The sequence below is a fragment of the Chlorocebus sabaeus genome, chromosome 1 (genome assembly GCF_047675955.1).
Source record: "Chlorocebus sabaeus isolate Y175 chromosome 1, mChlSab1.0.hap1, whole genome shotgun sequence".
NCBI classification, from domain to species: Eukaryota; Metazoa; Chordata; class Mammalia; order Primates; family Cercopithecidae; genus Chlorocebus; species Chlorocebus sabaeus.
The window spans coordinates 17,189,131-17,209,957 of NC_132904.1; the positions used below are offsets into that span (position 1 = coordinate 17,189,131).

Consider the following 20,827-nt stretch of genomic DNA (forward strand, 5'->3'; position numbering starts at 1 on the left):
ATGGAGTCTCGCTCTGTCGCCCAGGCTGTAGTGCAGTGGCCGGATCTCAGCTCACTGCAAGCTCCACCTCCCGGGTTTACGCCATTCTCCTGCCTCAGCCTCCCGAGTAGCTGGGACTACAGGCGTTTTTTAGTAGACACGGGGTTTCACCATGTTAGCCAGGATGGTCTCGATCTCCTGACCTTGTGATCCGCCCGTCTTGGCCTCCCAAAGTGCTGGGATTACAGGCTTGATCCACCGCGCCCAGCCGTCGCCTCATCTCTTAGCTGCCCACAGAAAACCTTCTCCATGACTTTTTACAACACAGGATGGTAAATCGGGGCAGTGGAGACATCACCCCTGGCTCTGCCACGTAGTAGTTATGCATCTACAGTAAATTATCTTTGTCTTTTTTTTTTTAATTTCTCTGTGGAGATTCCAGAAGTATACAATTAAGTTCTGAACCTCAATCTTCTCTCAGATAAAATAAAAATATGGCTGGGTGCAGTGGCTCATGCCTGTAATCCCAACACTTTGGGCAGCCGAGACGGGGAGATCACTTGAGCCCAGAAGTTCAAGACCAGACAGACAGGGCAACATAGCAAGACACCATCTCTATAAAAAAAAAAAAAAAAAAATAGCCAGGAATGGTAGCACACGCCTTTAGTCCCAGCTTGAGAGGCTAAAACGAGAGGAGCCCTTGAGCCCAGGACGTTGGGGTTGCAGTGAGTTACGTTTGCACCACTGCACTCCAGCCTCGGTGACAAAGCAAGACCCCGTCTCTTAAAAACAAAACTAGGCCGGGCGCGGTGGCTCACGCTTGTAATCCCAGCACTTTCGGAGGCCAAGGTGGGTGGATCAGGAGGTCAGGAGATCAAGACCATCCTGGCGAACATGTTGAAACCCTGTCTCTAATAAAAATCCAAAAATTAAAAATTAACTGGGCTTGGCAGCACGTGCCTGTAATCCCAGCTACTTGGGAGGCTGAGGCAGCACAGTCCCTGGAACCCGTAAGGCAGAGGTTGCAGTGAACTGAGATCACGCCACCATACTCCAGCCTGGCAACAGAGCTAGACTCCATCTCAAAAAAAAAAAAAAAAAAAAAAACAAAAGCGGGGCACAGCAACTCACGCCTGTAATCCCAGCACTTTTGGGAGGCCAAGGCAGGTCGATCACCTATGGTCAGGAGTTCAAGACCAGCCTGGCCAACATGGTGTAACCCCGTCTCTACTAAAAATACAAAAAGTAGCCAGGTGTGGTGGCACATGCCTGTAATCCCAGCTACTCGGGAGACTGAGGGAAGAGAATCAACTGAACCCAGGAGGTGGAGGTTGTGGTGAGCCAACATTGCACCACTGCACCCAGCCTGGGTGACAGAGTGAGACTCCCTCTCAAAAAAAAAAAAAAAAAAAAAAAAAAAACAGCACCTATCTCTTGGTATTTCTGAAATGGCCAAATGAGATAATGCATTAAAACCCTTAGCACAGTGCCTGTCATGGATAATGTTACCTATTAATTATAATATCATCAGTGGCATTATATCAGAAGGGAAATACACAGAAAACTGCCTCTTATCCTGCACTCAAAATAATTCCCTAGCCCAAGAAGTGAATGAACTGAGAAGTAATTACTGATGATCCTCTGGCTACACCCAGGCCTATGGTCGTTCTGCCTCAGCCCCAACCCCAAGCAAAAATTACTTTTAGGAGCTAAATAACCCCTTTCCTGACCAAAATTGCTCATTCGGAAGCCACGATCCTCACTGCTTAGGAAAGCTTGGGTATTCCACGGTTATCTTTATCCTGGGGCCGAACTTGAAATCAGCTCAAAGTCACGGTCTAACCATAAACCAATTTGCTCTGTTTTCGTAAACTGTCTGCAAACAAAACATAATCATCTGGTTTACCCGTTGTTCTGAAGCAAAACAAAAATATTTAAAGTCACTCATATGAGAATCTAACACGCAGTTTAAAGAGGAGTCAAAACATATTTTGTACTCTGGATGGAACAGGTAAGGAATCAGGCTTAAGGATTAGCCATGATAGATAATAAACCCAGTTATTATTCACCAGGAAACAAGAAAGTGAAGATAAAACAAAACCAAAACACTACAAGACCAATAAAACAGCTATTAGTCACCAGTTTTTTTTCATTTATTCTTTTAAAATCAGCCCACATCAAGCTGATTTCTTAAAGAACCTGTCAGGATTAAATTTCTCAAGAGAAGGAAGCACGAGGAAATCTGCTTTGTCACATTGCCTAAAACATACCCACAAACCAAAACTAGTGTGCAAAACTGCTATGAGAATGGGAGGAGTCAGACACTGCAACTAGCAAAGTCCTCATGTTGGAATCATCTCTGACCGTCCTTCCTGTCTCAGAAAAGGGGAATGAGATGCCAGTTCAAAAGCTGCTTTTCCGGGCCTACTAAGTACTTAGCCTACCAGCATCTCAGCTTTCCAGCTTCCACATCCGCCCTTATTAATGTCCAAACAGAGCTGTGTCTTTTCCATGACTTGTCCATTTGTTTAACCTGGTAGAGTTGATTCCATTTTATAACACACACACGAGCACATACACACACAATCCAGGCCTCAGAAAACCAGTCGGCTTTTAGGAAGGTAGTCACATACTCTTGTTTCCTAAACAAACTTCAGAAGTATCTCAAATTTGATTCGACTTTGAAAAATTCCATTCACACCCACCATTTTGAGAAGACACGGTGATATGTCGCTATCATTAAAAGTAAGATCAAAGTGAAAACACAGAAAAAAAAAAACAGCACTTTGAAAATACAAGGCCCAGGCAGGTGACCCAGGTTCCCAACTTGTCTTCTCTAATGCTTTGCTGGGTGACTTCTGCCTGCTCCCTGTCTTCTCTGGACCTCAATATCCTCATCTAAGAGCTCTGAGGGGTTTCAGCTATCTTGAAAGTCTGGTCCAGCTCAAAAATGCACTGATTCCCTGAAATATCCATTATCAAAATGAACTGCTGAATGTGGATTTTGAAGATGCTTCTTCTGAGAGCCTTTTAGATTTCCTATTTCATAATGTATCCAAAAAAAAAAAAAAAGAAGAGAGTCCTTTTGAGGTTCTACAGAACAAACCATAGAGGAAGGAAATATTTAAATACAGGACAAGTGTAGAGTGGCAATATGCTAATGAAATACAAGGAAGGATTGAGCAAGCAATAAATTTACCCAAGAAACTTTTTGCTGATTGAAAGCACAGCTAGCAACCAGTATGGCTGGAGCAAAACAAAAATTATATTTATAATCTAAAAATTTTTTTGCTGAAGCGAAAAAATAAATTACATATATATTTAAAAATAAATGAAGCTTTAAGTTTGGGGGTTTTCTGTTTTTTGTTTTTTGGGGTTTTTGTTTGTTTTACCATAAACTTTGATACAAGAAATCTTCAAATGCAAGGCTTTTTTAACTTCAGACACTGCTTCCCTGAATTTCCTTGCATGGTCAGGGAGAAGACAGGCCCCCCCACACACTGTACCTTAATAATGAGAATCCCATCTGGAAACCCTTAATATTTACAAAGCTCTTTTAGACATTGGCCAGTGGAAGCCCCTCAAACAATTCCATCGGGAAGGGGGTGCTACGCCCATTCTACAGATGCTGTTAACTGAGGGTAGAGGAGCCTGAAGAGGAAGTCCAGCCCTGCGGCCTGGACCTGGAGCCAGTCTCCTGACATCGACTCGAAGGTTTTCTGCAGGAGGTCACATTGCCTTCCGGCCCCCAGGAAAGCCCGTGCAGAACCTGCTGAGGAAACTGCGAGGAGAGACCCCTGGATGCCGAGGGTCACGCAGCCCCTAGGCCCCAGCCCCTTTCTCCTACTGCCTGCTGGGCGGCATTTCTGCCCCAGGGAGATGCTTCTGCTCTCTCCTGTATTCGAGCTGGAGAAGTTTTCCCTGAAACCAGGTTCCATCACCAGTCAATAACTCATTTCCTCAGAGATGGTGTCTGTATAAACCAAGCAAGACGGTCATTTGCAGAAACGCACAGCAGGGCAGCCCCAGGTCACTTCCCCTGCGGGTTCAAACCCCGATAGGCTCCAGAGGCTGAGAGAACGCGCCCGCTGGCTCAGCTCCCATGGCACGGGCTGGGTGCTCCGCTCTTTCACTTCTCTTCCTCAGTTCCCCATCTGTGAAATGGGAATGCCCCTCAGCTGCCCTGCCTCACCCCCTATGGAAATGCCAGGAAGGGGAAAGGTCGGTCACCAAAACGCCAGGGACAGCATTATCCGAAAAGTGAAGCAAGAAAAGAGGGCGGGGGTGGGGTGGGGACGGTGAGCCGGCGCCCACAAAGCACGAATAAAACACCCATGAAATCAAGCACGACGCCAAAAGGGCCGGCTACCTTGAGAAAAACCAGCGTTCGGCCACCTTTTCCCCGGCCTGGGAACTTTCCCCAGAAACAGCGCCCTCGGCCCCGAGTCCCGTGCCTCGCCCAGGGCCCCACTGCCCAGCGCCCTGCCCTGCCCTGGCGCCCCTGCCGCCCCTCGGGCCCCTGCAGGCCGGGTCGGAGGTCGGTCGGCGAAGGCTCGGCCAGGCCGCCCGGCACTTCGTCCCCAGACCTCCGCAAACACGCCCCCTCCGGCCGCCTCGGGCTGGCAAGCCGGGCCCGTGCCGGCCAGATGTGCCCAGCGCCGGGAAGAGCCGGGCCGGGGACGGCCTGGAACCCGCGCGGAGGCTTTCCCCGGGAGGCTCGGGCACCGCGGAACCCGGATCCAGCCTCCCTCCCCCTGATCCTGGGCAGCCGGAAAAGGGCTCGGTCGCCGGCGTGCGAGGCCGGCCGGGGTCCCCGCAAGCCGCCTTCAAGAGGGGGGATCCGAGGATCCGGACCCTCGCCCCCTTCCACGGAACCCCCCAGGCGGGGTACTCCCGGGCAGGTGCAGGCAATGCCAGTCCTGCCCCAGCCTCCTGCCCCCCGCCCGAGCCCACCCGGCGCTTACCTGGCCCAGGCGCAGCAGCAGCAGCAGCAGCGGCAGCGCCCAGCGCAGCCCGGGTGAGCGCGGAGGCAGCCGCGCCTCCCGCGCCGCCGGCTTCATGCCCCGCGCGCCCTGGAACGTGCCCGGGACGCGCGAATCGGGCCCCGCCGTGCGCCCGAGCCCGGGCACAGTCGTCGCCGCCTCCTGCCGCCTCCTCCGCCTCCTCCTCCGCCAGCCGGTCCGCCTCGTCCCCGCTCCGCCCGCCCCGGGCTTCCCCGGGGACATGGCAGCGGCGGCGGCGGCCGCGGCCACACGCCGGAGCCTGGCGCGGCTGCCGCGGGGGGGCCGCGTCCCTGAGCGCGCAGGGGCTTCGCGGGGCGGAGCGAGCGGCGCCCACCCCCAGCGCGCGGCTCCCCGGTCCCGGCTCCCGCGGCTGCTCCCGCTGCCTCCTCCGCGCGTCATGCGGCTGGGGCTGCAGGGAGCCGCGGCGAGCGCTCGGCCCCCTCCCTTCCCCTCCCCCTCTGAATATTCATCGCTTCCTCCCGCCCCGGCCGGCCCGGCGGCTGCCGAGCTCCGCAGCCCCTCGCCGCCGCCCGCCGCTGCCCCCGCCCCCTCCGAGCCGGCCGCGGCTCTCCTCCCGCGGGCAGAGGAAGCGCCCCCGCCTCGCCCGCCCCTCCGCCCAGCCCTCCCACATTCCTGGGACTTCGAGCCCGGGACCAGGCTCCGTGGCTCTAGCGCCTCGAGCCGGCACCCTTCAGGACGGGCTCCCCTTCTCTCACCCGGTCCACGGCGCCGGGTTCGGGTAGGCAGAGGTTGACCGAGACCCCTGCTGAGAGCGCAGCCAAGCCTTATTGTAGACAGCAGCCCGGCGAAGGCGCGCTTGACCTGTCCCTGGGTGGGCTTGGGGGTGCGTGAACCCAGAAATTGTAGGAGGCACGCTGTACATTGTGTTCTGTCCCTCAGTCCCCGAGCGCCTGCCAGGGAGGCAGAGAGCCCAGTAGAAGCCAGTCCAGGGATTAGAACCCCAGCGGTGGCATATGGTGGGCCGGGCTCTGCTGGCAGTACCAGCTCTGTGAACTCTGGAGACGCATTTCTCCTCTCTGGCCGCCCCCACACCCACCTCTCCTCCCGTGTGAAATAAAGATCGTACTAGGACCTGTGGAGAGAGAGGTCCACTGCACTCACGATTAGACGAGACAGTGGTTAGTAAAGTCCTAAATACCTAGCCTGACACATCGTGGGACTCCACATATGTTAGCTCTTCTGGAAGCTTTCATCACGTTGTTAAAGAGGTCCATGAACTGACAGGAGTTAAAAATCGAGGAAGACGCTAGGATCAGGGAGGCTAAGCCACTTGCCCAGGAGAAGCCGCGAGAGAAAGGGCCAAACCAGAGAGTGCTAAGGAGGAAGAGGTTAATTCCAACCAGGAGAGAGGTGACACCTGAGCTGGGCTTTGAAGGATGGGTTGAGTTTCACCAGGCCAGTAGAGGGGAGAAGTGTCTCAGGAGGTGGGGCCGACTTGGCAGAAAAGAGGCAGCAGATGCTTCAAGCTTGGCCTTGGGAGAAACAGTAATGGGAGGCTGGGGGATTCATACAGGGAGAGACTTCAAAGGCCAGGATAATGAGTCTAGGCTGGATTCTGTGTGCAGACCACCAAGTGTCCAACGCTACCTCCAGACACCCCTTGGGTCTCAGGTTACCATCTACAAGATGGAAACACACATTCACGTACAGGGTCTACGTGGCTCCCACCAGACGACACACCCAGAGAAGCACTAAGGATAAAGAAACTTGGCCGAGCCGCAAGATGGCTCACGCCTGTAATCCCAGCACTTTGGGAGGCCGAGGTGAGTGGACCACCTGAGCTCAGGCGTTCGAAACCAGCCTGAACAACAGAGTGAAACCCAGTTTCTTTTTTTTTTTTTTTTTTTTTTTTTTTTGAGACAGTCTTGCTCTGTCGCCAGGGCTAGAGTGCAGTGGCCGGGTCTCAGCTCACTGCAAGCTCCGCCTCCCAGGTTTACGCCATTCTCCTGCCTCAGCCTCCCGTGTAGCTGGGACTACAGGCGCCCACCACCTCGCCCGGCTAGTTTTTTGTATTTTTAGTAGATACGGGGTTTCACCGTGTTAGCCCGGATGGTCTCGATCTCCTGACCTCGTGATCCACCCGTCTCGGCCTCCCAAAGTGCTGGGATTACAGGCTTGAGCCACCGCGCCCGGCCGTGAAACCCAGTTTCTACAAAAAATACAAAAATTAGCCGGGTGTGGTGGCACACGGCTGTAGACTAAGCTACCTGGGAGGCCAATGCAAGGATGACTTGAACCTAGGCTGCAGTGAACCAAGATGGCGACATTGCACTCCAGCCTAGGGAATAAGGTAAGACCATGTCTCAAAAAAAAAAAAAACAGGCTGGGCGTGGTGGCTCACGCCACGCCTGTAACCCCAGCACTTTAAGAGGCCAGGGCAAGCAGATCATTTGAAGTCAGGAGTTCGAGACCAGCCTGGCCAACATGGGGAAAACCCATCTCTACTAAAAATACAAAAATTAGCTGGGCGTGATGGCGCGCCTGTAATCTACTTGGGAGGCTGAGGCAGGAGAATCGCTTGAACCCGGGAGGCAGAGGTTGCAGTGAGCCAAGATTGCGCCACTGCACTCCAGCCTGGGTGACACAGTGAGATTCCATCTCAAAAAAAAAAAAAGAAACCTTACCTATGGGCTTAAGCACCTTGCCACCTTTCATTTAAACACTATGTAATTATCATAATTCACAAGGATTTTTGTTCCTCCGTGCCTCCTCCCCTCTTAAGGCAGAGATGTAAAAGGTGTTCATGTCCATGATACCCAGAGGGAAGGAAAGCTTGATTTAAGATGCTACCGGGGGCTGGGCGCAGTGGCTCACACCTGTAATCCCAGCACTTTGGGAGGCCAAGGCGGGCGGATCACCTGAGGTCGGGAGTTCGAGACCAGCCTCACCAACATGGAGAAACCCTGTCTCTACTGAAAATACAAAATGAGCTGGGCGTGGTGGCGCATGCCTGTAATCCCAGCTACTTGGGAGGCTGAGGCAGGAGAATCACTTGAACCCAGGAGGCAGAGGTTGCAGTGAACGGAGATCACGCCATTGCACTCCAGCCTGGGCCACAAGAGTGAAACTCCATCTCAAAAAAAAAAAAAAAGATGCTATTAGGTAGCCACGGATGATTGCCAATTATACAAAAGAAAAGAAGAAGGTGCTAGTAGGTCTGCAGGCTGCCTCAGATCCTCACAGACCCTACAGACCCTACAAACCCTGAAGACCGGCCCAGGTCTCCACAGATTCATGACTTGGGTCGGCGAACAGCCCTGTGAACTCCTGCACGCCCTTCAGTTTTCTCCTGGGTAAAATGTATGCCCAGCTTAAGTATTGGTTGGAACTGGATTTTGCCACTGCATGGTGATGAAACAGAATAAACAGCCTTTGCAGGAAAGGGAGTGAAGCCCTGAGTAATAAACTACCTCTTCAGCCATAAACAGATCACACTGGATTAATGACCTCTGAGAGAAATGAAATTAATCCTGGGTAGGTGTTACATCAACTCCCTGAGGACAGGGGTTGGGCCCTCCTCACCTTGGTAGCCCTTCAACATCCGACCCAGTGCCTTGCCCGTAGCAGGAACTGAATATTTGTGCAGATGCATGGCCGCGTAAATGTATCCAGGGGTACCATGATGTGAAAGTTCATTTTTCCATGAAGATAAGTCGGGGAACGATCATTCCCTTTGCAATGGATTTGAGACTATATTCCACTCTATAGGTTTCTCCCTCAGATGTCACTTCGCCTAGAAATTCCAAGATGCCCCAGCATTGAGTTGGGTGCACTTCCTCCTCCATCCACCATAGCTCCCTGTGCTTAACCTTATCTAACCACAGTTTTGTAATTGCCTGTTTATTTGACCATCTTCCTCACTGGATTCTAAGGCCCTTGAAGATGGGGCCTGCATCTTGTTTATCGTTGTATCCCCAGCAAATAGCAGTCACTCAGATAATATTGATTTAAATTAAATAGCAAACTAAGGTATTACGTATATGCCTGTTCTCTCACGCACAAAACAAATTCCATCTGCAAACAGCTTTTCAGGAATAAATTCTACTATGCAAAGTTCAGGACACATTCGCCTTGAGAATATACAATATTTGACCTTCTAATCATGTCTCCTTCAAACAAACCTAAAGCTTTCCTGAACAGAGGGCCAGATAAGTAGAGGACCAAAAGGCCAAACCAAGAACCTGGAGTGGAGGGTTCCTGGATGCAGTACAAAACTGCCTTATAGAAGCCCCCCAGTGGCAGCTCACACCTGTAATCCCAGCACTTTGGGAGGCCAAGGTGGGCGGATCACAAGGTCAGGGGTTTGAGACCAGCCTGACCAACATGATGAAACCCCATCTCTACTAAAAAATACAAAAATTAGCCAGGGGTGGCGGCACACACCTATAATCCCAGCTACTCTGGAGGCTGAGGCAGGAGAATCGCTTGAACCCGGGAGGCAGAGGTTGCAGTGAGCCAAGATCATGCCATTGCACTCCAGCCTAGGCAACAGAGCAAGCCTCTGTCTCAAAAAAAAAAAGAAAGAAAAAGAAAAAGCCACCCAATGGCTTGTTATAATATAGATTCCCATGCCTTTCCATAGAGTGTAGAGGGTGAAGCCTGGGAATCTGTATTTTATTATTTTTTTTAGACAGAGTCTTGTTCTGTCACCCAGGCTGGAGTGCAGTGGCGCAATCTCGGCTCACTGCAACCTCTACCTCCTGGGTTCAAGTGATTCTCCTGCCCTAGTAGCCAGGATTACAGGTGCCTGACACCATGCCTGGCTAATTTTTGTATTTTTAGTAGAGACGGGGTTTCTCCATGTTGTCCAGGCTGGTCTCGAACTCCTGACCTCAAGTGATCCATGCCTGCCTCGGCCTCCCAAACTGCTGGGATTACAGGCATGAGCCACCACACCTGGCCAAGGAATCTGTATTTTTAACTAGGCCTTGGAAAATTCTTACTGTCAGGGCATGATTAGAAAACATTGTTTGTCTGCTGGGTGCCTGTAGTCCCAGCAACTCAGGAGGCTGAGGCAGGAGGATCACCTTAGCCCAGGAGTTCCAGGCTGTAGTACACCACAATCGTTGCCTGTGAATAGCCAGTGCACTTCAGTCTGGCAAACACAGCAAGACCCTGTTCTCTAAAAGGAAAAATTTTACAGCTGGGTGTGGTGGCTCATGCCTGTAATCCCAGCACTTTAGGAGGCCGTGTCAGGCGAATCACTTGAGCTCAGGAGTTTGAGACCAGCCTGGGCAATATGGCTAAACCCCATCTCTACAAAACAATACAAAAATTAGCCAAGCATAGTGGTGGGTCCCTGTGGTCTCAGCTACTTGGGGGGCTAAGGTGGGAGGATCACTTGAGCCCGGGAGGCAGAGGTTGCAATGAGCCGAGATTGCACCACTGCACTCCAGCCTGGGTGACGGAGTGAGACCCTATCTCAAAAAAAGGAAGGAAGACAGGGCACGGTGGCTCATGCCTGTAATCCCAGCACTTTGGGAGGCCAAGGCAGGTGCGGATCACCTGAGGTCAGGAGTTTGAGACCAGCCTGGCCAACATGGCAAAACCCTGTCTCTACTGAAAATACAAAACCACGCTGGGCATGGAGATGCATGCCTGTAATCCCAGCCACTCAGGAGGCCGAGGTAGGAGAAACACTTGAACCCAGGAGGCAGAAGTTGCAGTGAGCCAAGATCAAGCCATTGCACTCCAGTCTTGGCTACAGAGTGAGACTCCATCTCAAAAATAAATAAATAAATAAAAAATACAGACCATTCATCAGGTACCCACTGGATGACAGCACTCACCTAGGTACTTTACATCCATTATTTCTACTCCTTACAACAATGCTGTCTAATAGGCATCATCATCAAATTTTTACAAATAAGGAAACTGAGTCTCGAGCTTACTTACCTACACAAGGCCACATAGTTTCAGACTGGCAAAAACCAGGATCTGAAACTATATCTTTCTTGCCATTATGCTATGATGTTCCTCCCCTTGACATTTGTAGACAAGTTAACATAAGGTGATCTGTGTGTTGGCTCTTATTTCTTATATTATTACTCTCTTGGGCCTCAGTTGCCCCAATTTTAGAATGGGAAGGGACAGAGTACAAGACTTTCTACTTCATCCCCCAAGAACAGGGAATAGGTGAGGCAACTATGCTTAACAACAAGTCCAGTAACCCACCAGGAGGCAGCTCTGCTGAGCACCAGCCCTAGAACCAGGTCACCAGCCCCGCAGGGAGCTCATTCAGCCTGGCAACCCTTGGTGTATTTTAAAAGCCACCATGAGCAAACCATTCTCCAAAGCCCTCCTAAGCGGAATGGAATGTGTCTTGGGAGTCTGATTAGCTAATGTTGCAGGCATGGCTGCCCTGAGACCTTCCTGCCTCACAGACTGAATTGAATCAGAATGGAAAGGAAGACTTTTAGAAAATTATTAAAAAAAAAAAAAAAAAAAAAAAAAGTAGCACTTCGTCTTTATAATAGTAACAGGATGTTTCCTGTGGACTAATAACTGGGCTGTGGTTAGAACTCCATGTTTGTCCACCAGACCTCAGTTCCTCTCTAAGCACTGTCTTAGTCACCTGCCCATACGCAGAGCTCGGGAGTGCCTTGGCCGTCCTGTTCTTGTTTCTCACTTCAAGCATTTGCAACACTAAGCATTTTCCCAATTCTTTTCTAGTGTGTGTGTGCATGTGCATGGGTGTGTGTGTGTGTGTGTGTGTGTGTGTATGTTGAGATAAGAAACAAAGTTTGACTTCCAAAGAGATAGTTGCATGCCAAACCCCAAACACAAGAGACTAGAATGCAACCCAGCCAGAGCCCAAAAATCATATTTTAACCATAAATTTCCCCAGATTTTCAATGCGGGCGAATAAAAGCCTATAATGTCTGGGAGAACAGAAACAGGGCTGTTGCTGTCAAGGGTCCCCACCCTGTCCCCATGTCAGATACCTGCAGTGATGAGCCCACTGGCCTCTGTGCCCCAGCCCACCTCCAGAGCTGTTAGGATCTGAGTCAAACCCCCAGTGCCTGCATGTCTGGCAGGACAGATCCGGGACTCAGGGTTTCAGGATATCTGAAAACACAGGGAGTGTGTGTGACAAGGAGAGTCGAGGCCTAGAGGACAAGGACCTTTTGTCCAGGACTTGAGAACAACTTCTGTACAAAGCCCAGAAGTGAGGTGGGCACAGTGGCTCACGCCTGTAATCCCAACACTTTGGGAGGCTAAGGCAGATGGATCACCTGAGGTCAGGAGTTCGAGACTAGCCTGGCCAACATGGTGGGACCCCATCTCTAGTAAAAATACAAAATTAGCCAGGCATGGCACATCCCTGTAATCCTAGCTACTCAGGAGGCAAGGCTGGAGAATCGCTTGAACCCAGGAGGCAGAGGTTGCAGTGAGCTAAGATTGCACCATTGCACTCCAGCCTGGGCTACAGGAGTGAAACTCCATTTCAAAAAAAAAAAAAAAACAAAGCCCAGAAGTGGCAAGCAGTGGGCAGGAGGCAGTCAAGCCTGCAGTGGAACCATCACCTCAAGCAAAGAAAGGACTGAGAGGTACAAAGACAAGAAGGGCACAAGGCCAGAGGCCCACAGCTTCTCTGCATCTGTGTCCTCCAGGCTTGTTAGAAATAAATTAGTTTTTTCCAGGCTTGAAAAGAATGTTCTTTTTTTTCAGGTTGAAAAAAATTCTTAATCACATTGTGCTGGCTGCATAGAACACCTTGGTCCCTAAATTAACTTGGACCAATTGTGTCATGTGGAAAAGTGCCCTGCAATCTAAATAAGCAAATAAAAATTATATACGGTAGCCAGGCACGATGGCTCACGCCTGTAATCCCAGCACTTTGGGAGATCGAAGTGGGAAGATCACTTGAGGTCAGGAGTTCGAGACTAGCCTGGCCTATATGGTGAAAACCCATCTCTACTAAAAATACAAAAAAATTAGCCAGGTGTGGTGGTGCGTGCCTGTAATCTCAGCTACTCGGGAGGCTGGGGCAGGAGAATCACTTGAACCCTGGGAGGCGGAGGTTGTGGTAAGCCGACGTCACGTCATTGCACTTCACCCCAAGTGACAGAGTGAGATTCCATCTTAAAAAAATTTAAAACTAAATAAATTTAAAAATAAACTCATTCTTTCTTTTTTCCTTTTTTTTTTTTCTTTTTTTTTTTGAGACAGAGTCTTGCTCTGTCGCCCAGGCTGGAGTGCAATGGCGTGATCTCGGCTTATTGCAACCTCTACCTCCCAGGTTCAAGCAATTCTCCTGCCTCAGCCTCCCAATTAGCTGGGATTATAGGCATGTGACACCACGCATGGCTAATTTTGTACTTTTAGTAGAGACAGAGTTTCTCCATGTTGGTCATGCTGGTCTCAAACTCCCGACTTCAGGTGATCTGCCCACCTCAGCCTCCCAAAGTTCTGGGATTACAGGTGAGAGCCACCACACCTGGCCCATGACTTTTGACCTCAAAGAGCTGTAAAGAGAAAAGGAAATGACACATATGAAGTTTCTGGTACATTTTCCGGGAGACCCAAGTGGTAAAGACAGTAACTGATGGAAAGGAGATTGAAAGTCAGAGCCCTGAGACCTCATTAAGCAGGTATCAGAGCACAGACAAGTTACTCCTCCTGGGCTTAGTTTCTTCTTTTATAAAATGTGGGTTAGATTGGCATATCAGTCAGAACGGGCTAGGTTACTCTAGAGTCACAAACAACCCTCCCAGATCTCAATGACTTAAGACAACAAAGCTGTATGTCTTGTTCTTACTACGTGTCCATCATAGGTCAGCACAGGGCTGTGCTCCGTGCCATCCTCACTCCAGGGCCTCTCTGCTGGAGCAGACACTGAAACACTGCCAGTTGCCATGGCAAAGGGAAAGAGACCTTGAAAGGATCTGGAACCAGCAATTAACTGTCCAGTCCTGGGAGTGACATGCCTCTCTTGTTCACAGCTCATTAGCCAGAACAAGTCACTTGGCCCCACCTAACACACAGGGCTGGGAAGTATAATCCTATCATATGTCAGAAAGCAAGGCAAGAAATGTCTGCTAAATAGCATTAATAACCACCACAATCAGAGAGTCACTAAAATGTTGCTATTAAGAATGTAATCACCAGGCGTGGTAGCTCACGCCTGTAATCCCAGCACTTTGGGAGGCGGAGGCAGGATGATCACAAGGTCAGGAGATTGAGACCATCCTGGCTAACAAGGTGAAACCCCATCTCTACTCGAACCCAGGAGGTGGAGGTTGCCGAGATCGCACCACTGCATTCCATCTTGGGCGACAGAGCAAGACTTGGTCTCAAAAAAAAAAAAAAAAAAAAATGTAATTTACAGGCCAGCCGCAGTGGCTCGTGACTGTAATCCCAACACTTTGGGAGGTTGAGGTGGGTCGATCACTTGAACTCAGGAGTTCAAGACCAGCCTGGCCAACATGGTGAAACCCTGTCTCCACCCCCGTGTGTGGCAGTGCATGCCTGTAATCCCAGCTTCTCGAGAGGCTAAGGCACAAGAATGGCTTGAACTTGGGAGGCAGAGGTTGCAGTGAGCCGAGATCACACCACTGCTCTCCAGCCTGGGAAACTGAGTGAGACTCCATCTCAAAATAAAAACAACAACAAAAATAATAATAATAAAAATGGAGTCCACAGACAGCAGCATGGCCACCACCTGGGAGCTGGTTGAAAATGCAGAATCTCTGGCCCTACACCAAACCTGCTGAATCAGAATCTACATTTTTTTTTTTGAGACAGAGTCTCACTCTGTTGCCCAGGATGGAATGCAGTGGCGCCATCTCGGCTCACTGCAACCTCCGCCTCTCGGGTTCAAGTGATTCTCCTGCCTCAGCCTCCTGAGTAGCTAGGATTACAGGCTCCTGTCACCGCACCGGCTAATTTTTGTATTTTTAGTAGAGATGGGGTTTCACCATCTTGAACTCCTGACCTCGTGATCCACCTGCTTTGGCCTTCCAAAGCGTGAGCCACTGCACCTGGCCAGAATCCACATTTTAACAAGATCTCCAATAGATTCCTAGGAACATTAAGGTTTGAGAAGCACTAGCCTAGTCTGTTGTGTGGCAGGACAGCATGCTGCCTACGAGCTTGGAGCTCGGCCTTGATTGGTGAAACATACTTATTCCTGGGCCACACTCAGGGGACTCAATTAGAGTCTGGAGGGAGAGAGCAGGAATCTATAGTAAGAGGCACACAGGTAATTCACATGCAGTTGGCTTCCTCTACCCCCACCTCGAGAAAATAGCCTCAATTTTTTTCTGGATATTTTTTCTTTTTCAGTTTTATTTATTTTAATTTTAACTAATTAATTAATTTATTAGAGACAGGGTCTCACTCTGTCACCCAGGCTGGAGTGCACTGGTGCAATCACAGTTCACCACAGCCTCAACTTCCCAGGCCCAAGCAATCTTCCCACTTCAGCCTCCCAAGTAGCTGGGACTATAGGTGTTCACCACCACGCCTGGCTAAGTCTATTTCTTAATTTTTTGTAGAGACAGGGTCTCATTATGCTGCCCAGGCTGGCCTGGAAATCCTCGGCTCAAGTGATCCTCCTGCCTCAGCCTCCCAAGTAGCTGGGACTACAGGTACAAGCCACCACACCTGGCTAAGTTTATTTCTTAATTTTTTGTAGAGACTGGGTCTCGCTTTGTTGCCCAGGCTAGTCTCAAATTCCTGGGCTCAGGTCTTGGTCACCAAAAGTGCTGGGATTACGGGCATGAGCCACCAAGCCCCATCTGGATTTTTATTTTTCTGTGATGCAAAAAGAATGTTAAAAGGCCTAGACTACCACATCTAAGCAGAATAGCATAGAGAGTTTCCCTTTACTTGCTTGGAAACTATAACCCAAGATAAGGAGAGGGCAAAAACCATTACTGGCAGCTAACTACATACCCAGGTCTGGGTAGGCTATCAGAATACACTTTATCTCATTTACCCCTTACCACCACTCTGTACCACAGGCACTAGCATGATCTCCATTTTATGGCTACGGAAACTAAAGCATGTGCAGTTTAAGTAACTTGCTCAGTGACACACAGCAGGCCAAGCCCAAGCTTGTGTTAAATACTACATGATCTGCTTTTCAGAACAGACATCCCTAGCCTAAGGAGGGCGCTCTGCGGAATTCCTCTGCCCTGGGCAGTCTCCTACACGGTCCTTTAACTTCTAGCTTGCTGGAAAGGGCAGCATGTTAGATACCCCTGACTTCACTGAATGCACATCATAAATGAACCATTTCCAGACAAGAACATACAAATTCTTCATCTCCTTTGATTCTTATTCATCAACTGCCTTCATTTTCCTCTGTCACTGACATTTTCTTTTTTTATTAATTTTTTTTTTTTTTTGAGATGGAGTCTCGCTCTGTCACCCAGGCTGGAGTGCAGTGGCGCAATCTCAGCTCACTGCAACCTCCGCCTCCCGGATTCACGCCATTCTCCTGCCTCAGCCTCCCCAGCAGCTGGGACTGCAGGCACCTGCCACCACGACCAGCTAATTTTTTGTATTTTTAGTAGAGATGGGGTTTCACCGTGTTAGCCGGGATGGTCTTGATCTCCTGACATCGTGATTCACCTGCCTCGGCCTCCCGAAGTGCTAGGATTACAGGCGTGAGTCACTATGCCCGACCTCTTTTTTTTTTTTTTTTTTTTTTTTTGAGGCGGAGTCTTGCTCTGTCGCCAAGGCTGGAGTGCAGTGGCACTATCTCGGCTCACTGCAAGCTCCGCCTCCTGGGTTCACGCCATTCTCCTGCCTCAGCCTCCCAAGTAGCTGGGACTACAGGCCCCTGCCACCACGCCCGGCTAATTTTTTTGTATTTTTAGTAGAGATGGGGTTTCACCGTGTTAGCCAGGATGGTCTCGATCTCCTGACCTCGTGATCCACCCACCTCGGCCTCCCAAAGTGCTGGGATTACAGGCTTGAGCCACCGCGCCCGGCCCCGACCTCTTTTTTATGTTTTATTTTTTGAGATGGAGTCTCACGCTGACACGATCCCGGCTCACTGCAACCTCCACTTCCTGGGTTCAAGTGATTCTCCTGCCTCAGCCTCCCAAGTAGCTGGGACTACAGGTACCCTCCACCACACCCAGTTACTTTTTATATTTTTAGTAGAAACGAGGTTTCACCATGTTGGCAAGGCTGGTCTCGAACTCCTGGTCTCAGGCGATCTCCCAAAGTGCTGGGATTACAGGTGTAAGCCACCACACCCTGCCAACAATTTCATCAGGCATTTTTTCTTAGCCTTGCATCCACTCTACTAAAAGCTGCTGCTGCCACGCTTGAAGTTTATTGCTCCGAGGTTCAGGGAATTGTGACACGTAACACATGACAAAGAACCTTGGAGAAATCCAGTCCAACCTGCTCATGCCACAGATGAACAAATTGAGGCTCAGAGAGGTTAAGCAACTTGCAAATGGTAACACAGCTGGTCTAGAAATCAGCAGCACTTTAGCCATGAGGCTTCTGTCCTGTCATCTTCTTTGACGTGGCTCATTCTCCTCTGTGTGACTGGCAGAGAAGAAAATGAGATCTTCCTCATTCTGGGCCTCCAGCCTTCTGAATTGACCTCCATTAATTTCTGGGCTGCTAAGAAATGTTGGCCAGGCTCTGTGGCTCATGCCTGTAGTCCCAGCGCTTTGGGAGGCTGAGATGGGTGGGTGGATCGCTTGAGCTCAGGAGTTCAAGACTAGCCTGGGCAACAAGGCAAAACGCCTATGTCTACAAAAAATACAAAAATTAGCCGGGCATGGTGGCATGTACCTGTAGTTCCAGCTACCTAGGAGACTGAGATGGGAGGATGGCTTGAAATCAGGAGGTAGAAGTTGCAGTGAGCAGAGATCACACCACTGCACTCCAGCCTGGGTGACAGAGCCAGACCTTGTCTCAAAAAGAAAAAAAGAAAAAGAAGAAACAAAGAAATGTCAATATGCTTGAATGCTTGATTTAGCCAAGTCTTGAAGTTTGCAGTCACCAAAGATGTAGAGAATGTGAAGCATTTTTGCCTTGGGCTTCTGGACCCTGGGAAATCAGGCTAGGCTTAGCTCATCCTGGACCTGGTTCTAACCTGGTCATTGTCCAATCATGATCCTGGTGTAGATGAGGCTACAGCAGGCGTCCCAGGTGTCCTGGATTTCCTGGCAAAGTTAAACTTGCCTTACTCTTGTCCCCACTGACACAATGACAGCCTGGAGGATCTTTCTTTCTTCCTTTCTTTCTTTCTTTTTCTCAGACAGAGTTTTGCTCTTGTTGCCCAGGCTGGAGTGCAGTGGCGCGATCTCCATTCACTGTAACTTCCGCCTCCCAGGATGAGGCAATTCTCCTGCCTTAGCCTCCTGAGTAGCTGGGATTACAGGCATTTGCCACCATGTCTGGCTAATTTTTTTGTATTTTTAGCAGAGATGGGGTTTCATCATGTTGGCCAGGCTGGTCTTGAACTCCTGACCTCAGGTGATCCACCTGCCTTGGCCTCCCAAAGTGCTGGGATTACAGGCGTGAGCCACTGCACCTGACCTGGAGGATCATTTTAATTTTTTGTTGTTGCTGTTGTTTGCGGTGCGGTGGGGTTTGAGACACAGTCTCGCTCTGGAGTGCAGTGGCACTATTTCGGCTCACTGCAACTTCCACCTCCTGGTTCAAGCAATTCTCTAACCTCAGCCTCCCAAGTAGCTGGGCATACAGGTGTGTGCCACCATGCCTGGCTAATTTTTGTATTTTTAGCAGAGACAGAGGTCTCACCATGCTGCCCAGGCTGGTCTCAAACTCCTGAGCTCAAGCAATCCTCCCACCTTGGCCTCGCAAAGTTCTGGGATTACAGGCATGAGCCACTACGCCCAGCCCAACCTGGAGGATCATTATGCCTGGAGTAAAACATCCACATTGCAGAATTATAAACCTAAGCAAAGCAGAGCAGTGAAGGGATCCTGCCTTACTCCCCCAGTCACCGTGGAGTTTGTTATCTGGGAGGATCCCTGGCTCCCTGCTTCCCGGCCTTAGGGCCTTTAGCACCAAGCAGAGGTAGATATGCTTCCTGCACACCTGGGCCATATCCAAGTGTTAGCCAACCAACCCAACTTTTGGCTGTCAGCTGGAAGAGAGTTTAGAAGTCATGCATTTAACCCCTGATTTCCTGATAATTAGCAAAGGCCCAGAGAGCCTGGGCACAGTGGCTCACGCCTGTAATTCCAGCACTCTGGGAGGCCAAGGCAGGCGGATCATGAGGTCAGAGTTCAAGAATAGCCTGACCAACATGGCGAAACCCCGTCTCTACTAAAAATATAAAAATTAGCCGGGCGGGGTGGCGAGTGCCTCTAATCCCAGTGACTCAGTAGGCTGAGGCAGGAGAATGACTTGAACCTGGGAGGCGGAGGTTGCAGTGAGCCGAGATCGCACCACTGCACTCCAGCCTGGGGGACAGAGCGAGAGACTCCATCTCAAAAAAAAAAAAAAAAGGGCCCAGAGAAGGATAACAGCTTGACTAAGGCCATGGGAAAATTTATAGGAAAAGTCAGAATGAGGACAGGGATGAGATGTGGAATATAGTAGTCCCGCCTCATCCATGGTTTCACTTTCCGTGGTTTCAGTTACCCTCAGTCACCCTCAAATAGGAATGATGTAGGAATAAATTTAGGAATAACTTAGGAATAAACTATTCCTGAGCTTTAAATTGTGCACTGTTTTGAGCAGCGTGAAGAAATCTCTTGCCATCCTGCTCTGTCCTGCCTGAGTTGAGCATATCCACTCTGTATATGCCACCTGATGTTAGTCATTCACATCGTGTGTTCCTGACATCCAACCATGGACATTGTCATGGCCCAGTGCTCCAGGATCACCCAATGCAAATGATCCTCCTTCTGGCTCTCAGAGGGTCAAGAGCAGCCGAATGCTGCCACACAATGGCTGCCTCATTTTCCTTGCTTCATCTCATCACACAGGCAGCTCATCATCTCCCTTCATCACAAGGAGGGTGAGTACAGTACAATAAGATATTTTGAGGGCCGGGCACAGTGGCTTATGCCTGTAATCCCAGCACTTTGGGAGGCCGAGGCAGGCACATCACTTGAGGTCAGGAGTTCAAGACCAGCCTGGCCAACATGGCAAAACCCCATCTCTACTAAAACTACAAAAATGAAACAGGTGTGATGGTATGCACCTGTAATCCCAGCTACTCGGGAGGCTGTGGCAGGAGAATTGCTGGAACCAGGGAGGCAGAGGTTGCAGTGAGCTGAGGTCACACCATTGCACTCCAGCCTGGGTGACAAAAGCAAGACTCTGTCTCAAAGGAAAAAAAAGATTATTTTGAGAGAGAGACCACACTCAAGTAACTTTTATTACAGTTTATTGTTATAATTGCACTATTATTAATACTGTTAATCTCTTACTGTGCCTAATTTATAACTAAAACTTTATCATAAGTATGGATGTATTGAAAAAACATAGTGTAGGCTGGGTGCAGTGGCTCATGCCTATAATCCCATCACCTTGGGAGGCTAAGGTGGGAGGATTGCTTGAGCCCAGGAGTTTGAAACCAGCCTGGGCAACATGGCAAAACCCTGTCTCTACAAAAAATTAGCTGGGTGTGGTGGTGCACATCTGTAGTGCCAACTACTCGGGAGGCTGAGGTGGGAGGATCACCTGAGCCCAGGAGGTTGAGACTGCAATGGGCCGAGCAGTGATGAAGTCACTGCACTCCAACCTGGGTGACAGAGCAAGACCCTGTCTCAAAACCAAAAACAAAAACAAAAACAAAAAACGTAGTGTGTATGGTGTTTGGTACTAGCCACTGCTTCATATATCCATTGGGGGTCTCTGAACGTGTCCCC

At 49.9% G+C, this 20,827-nt stretch overlaps 1 protein-coding gene across 2 annotated transcripts in view; it reads right to left on the bottom strand.

Moving 5' to 3' along the window:
- The window catches only part of PTPRJ (protein tyrosine phosphatase receptor type J), a 221,537-nt gene that overhangs the window by 184,362 nt on the left and 16,348 nt on the right, over nucleotides 1-20,827 (bottom strand). Inside the window, exon 1 of one of the 2 annotated variants that reach the window (XM_037999319.2) lies at nucleotides 4,944-5,343. The exons of the other annotated variant lie outside the window; for it this stretch is intronic. Within the exon in view, the coding sequence (XP_037855247.2) occupies nucleotides 4,944-5,204 (261 nt within the window). The 5' untranslated portion in view covers nucleotides 5,205-5,343. Of the gene's footprint in view, nucleotides 1-4,943; nucleotides 5,344-20,827 lie in introns of those variants that run through there. 2 annotated transcript variants of the gene reach the window in all.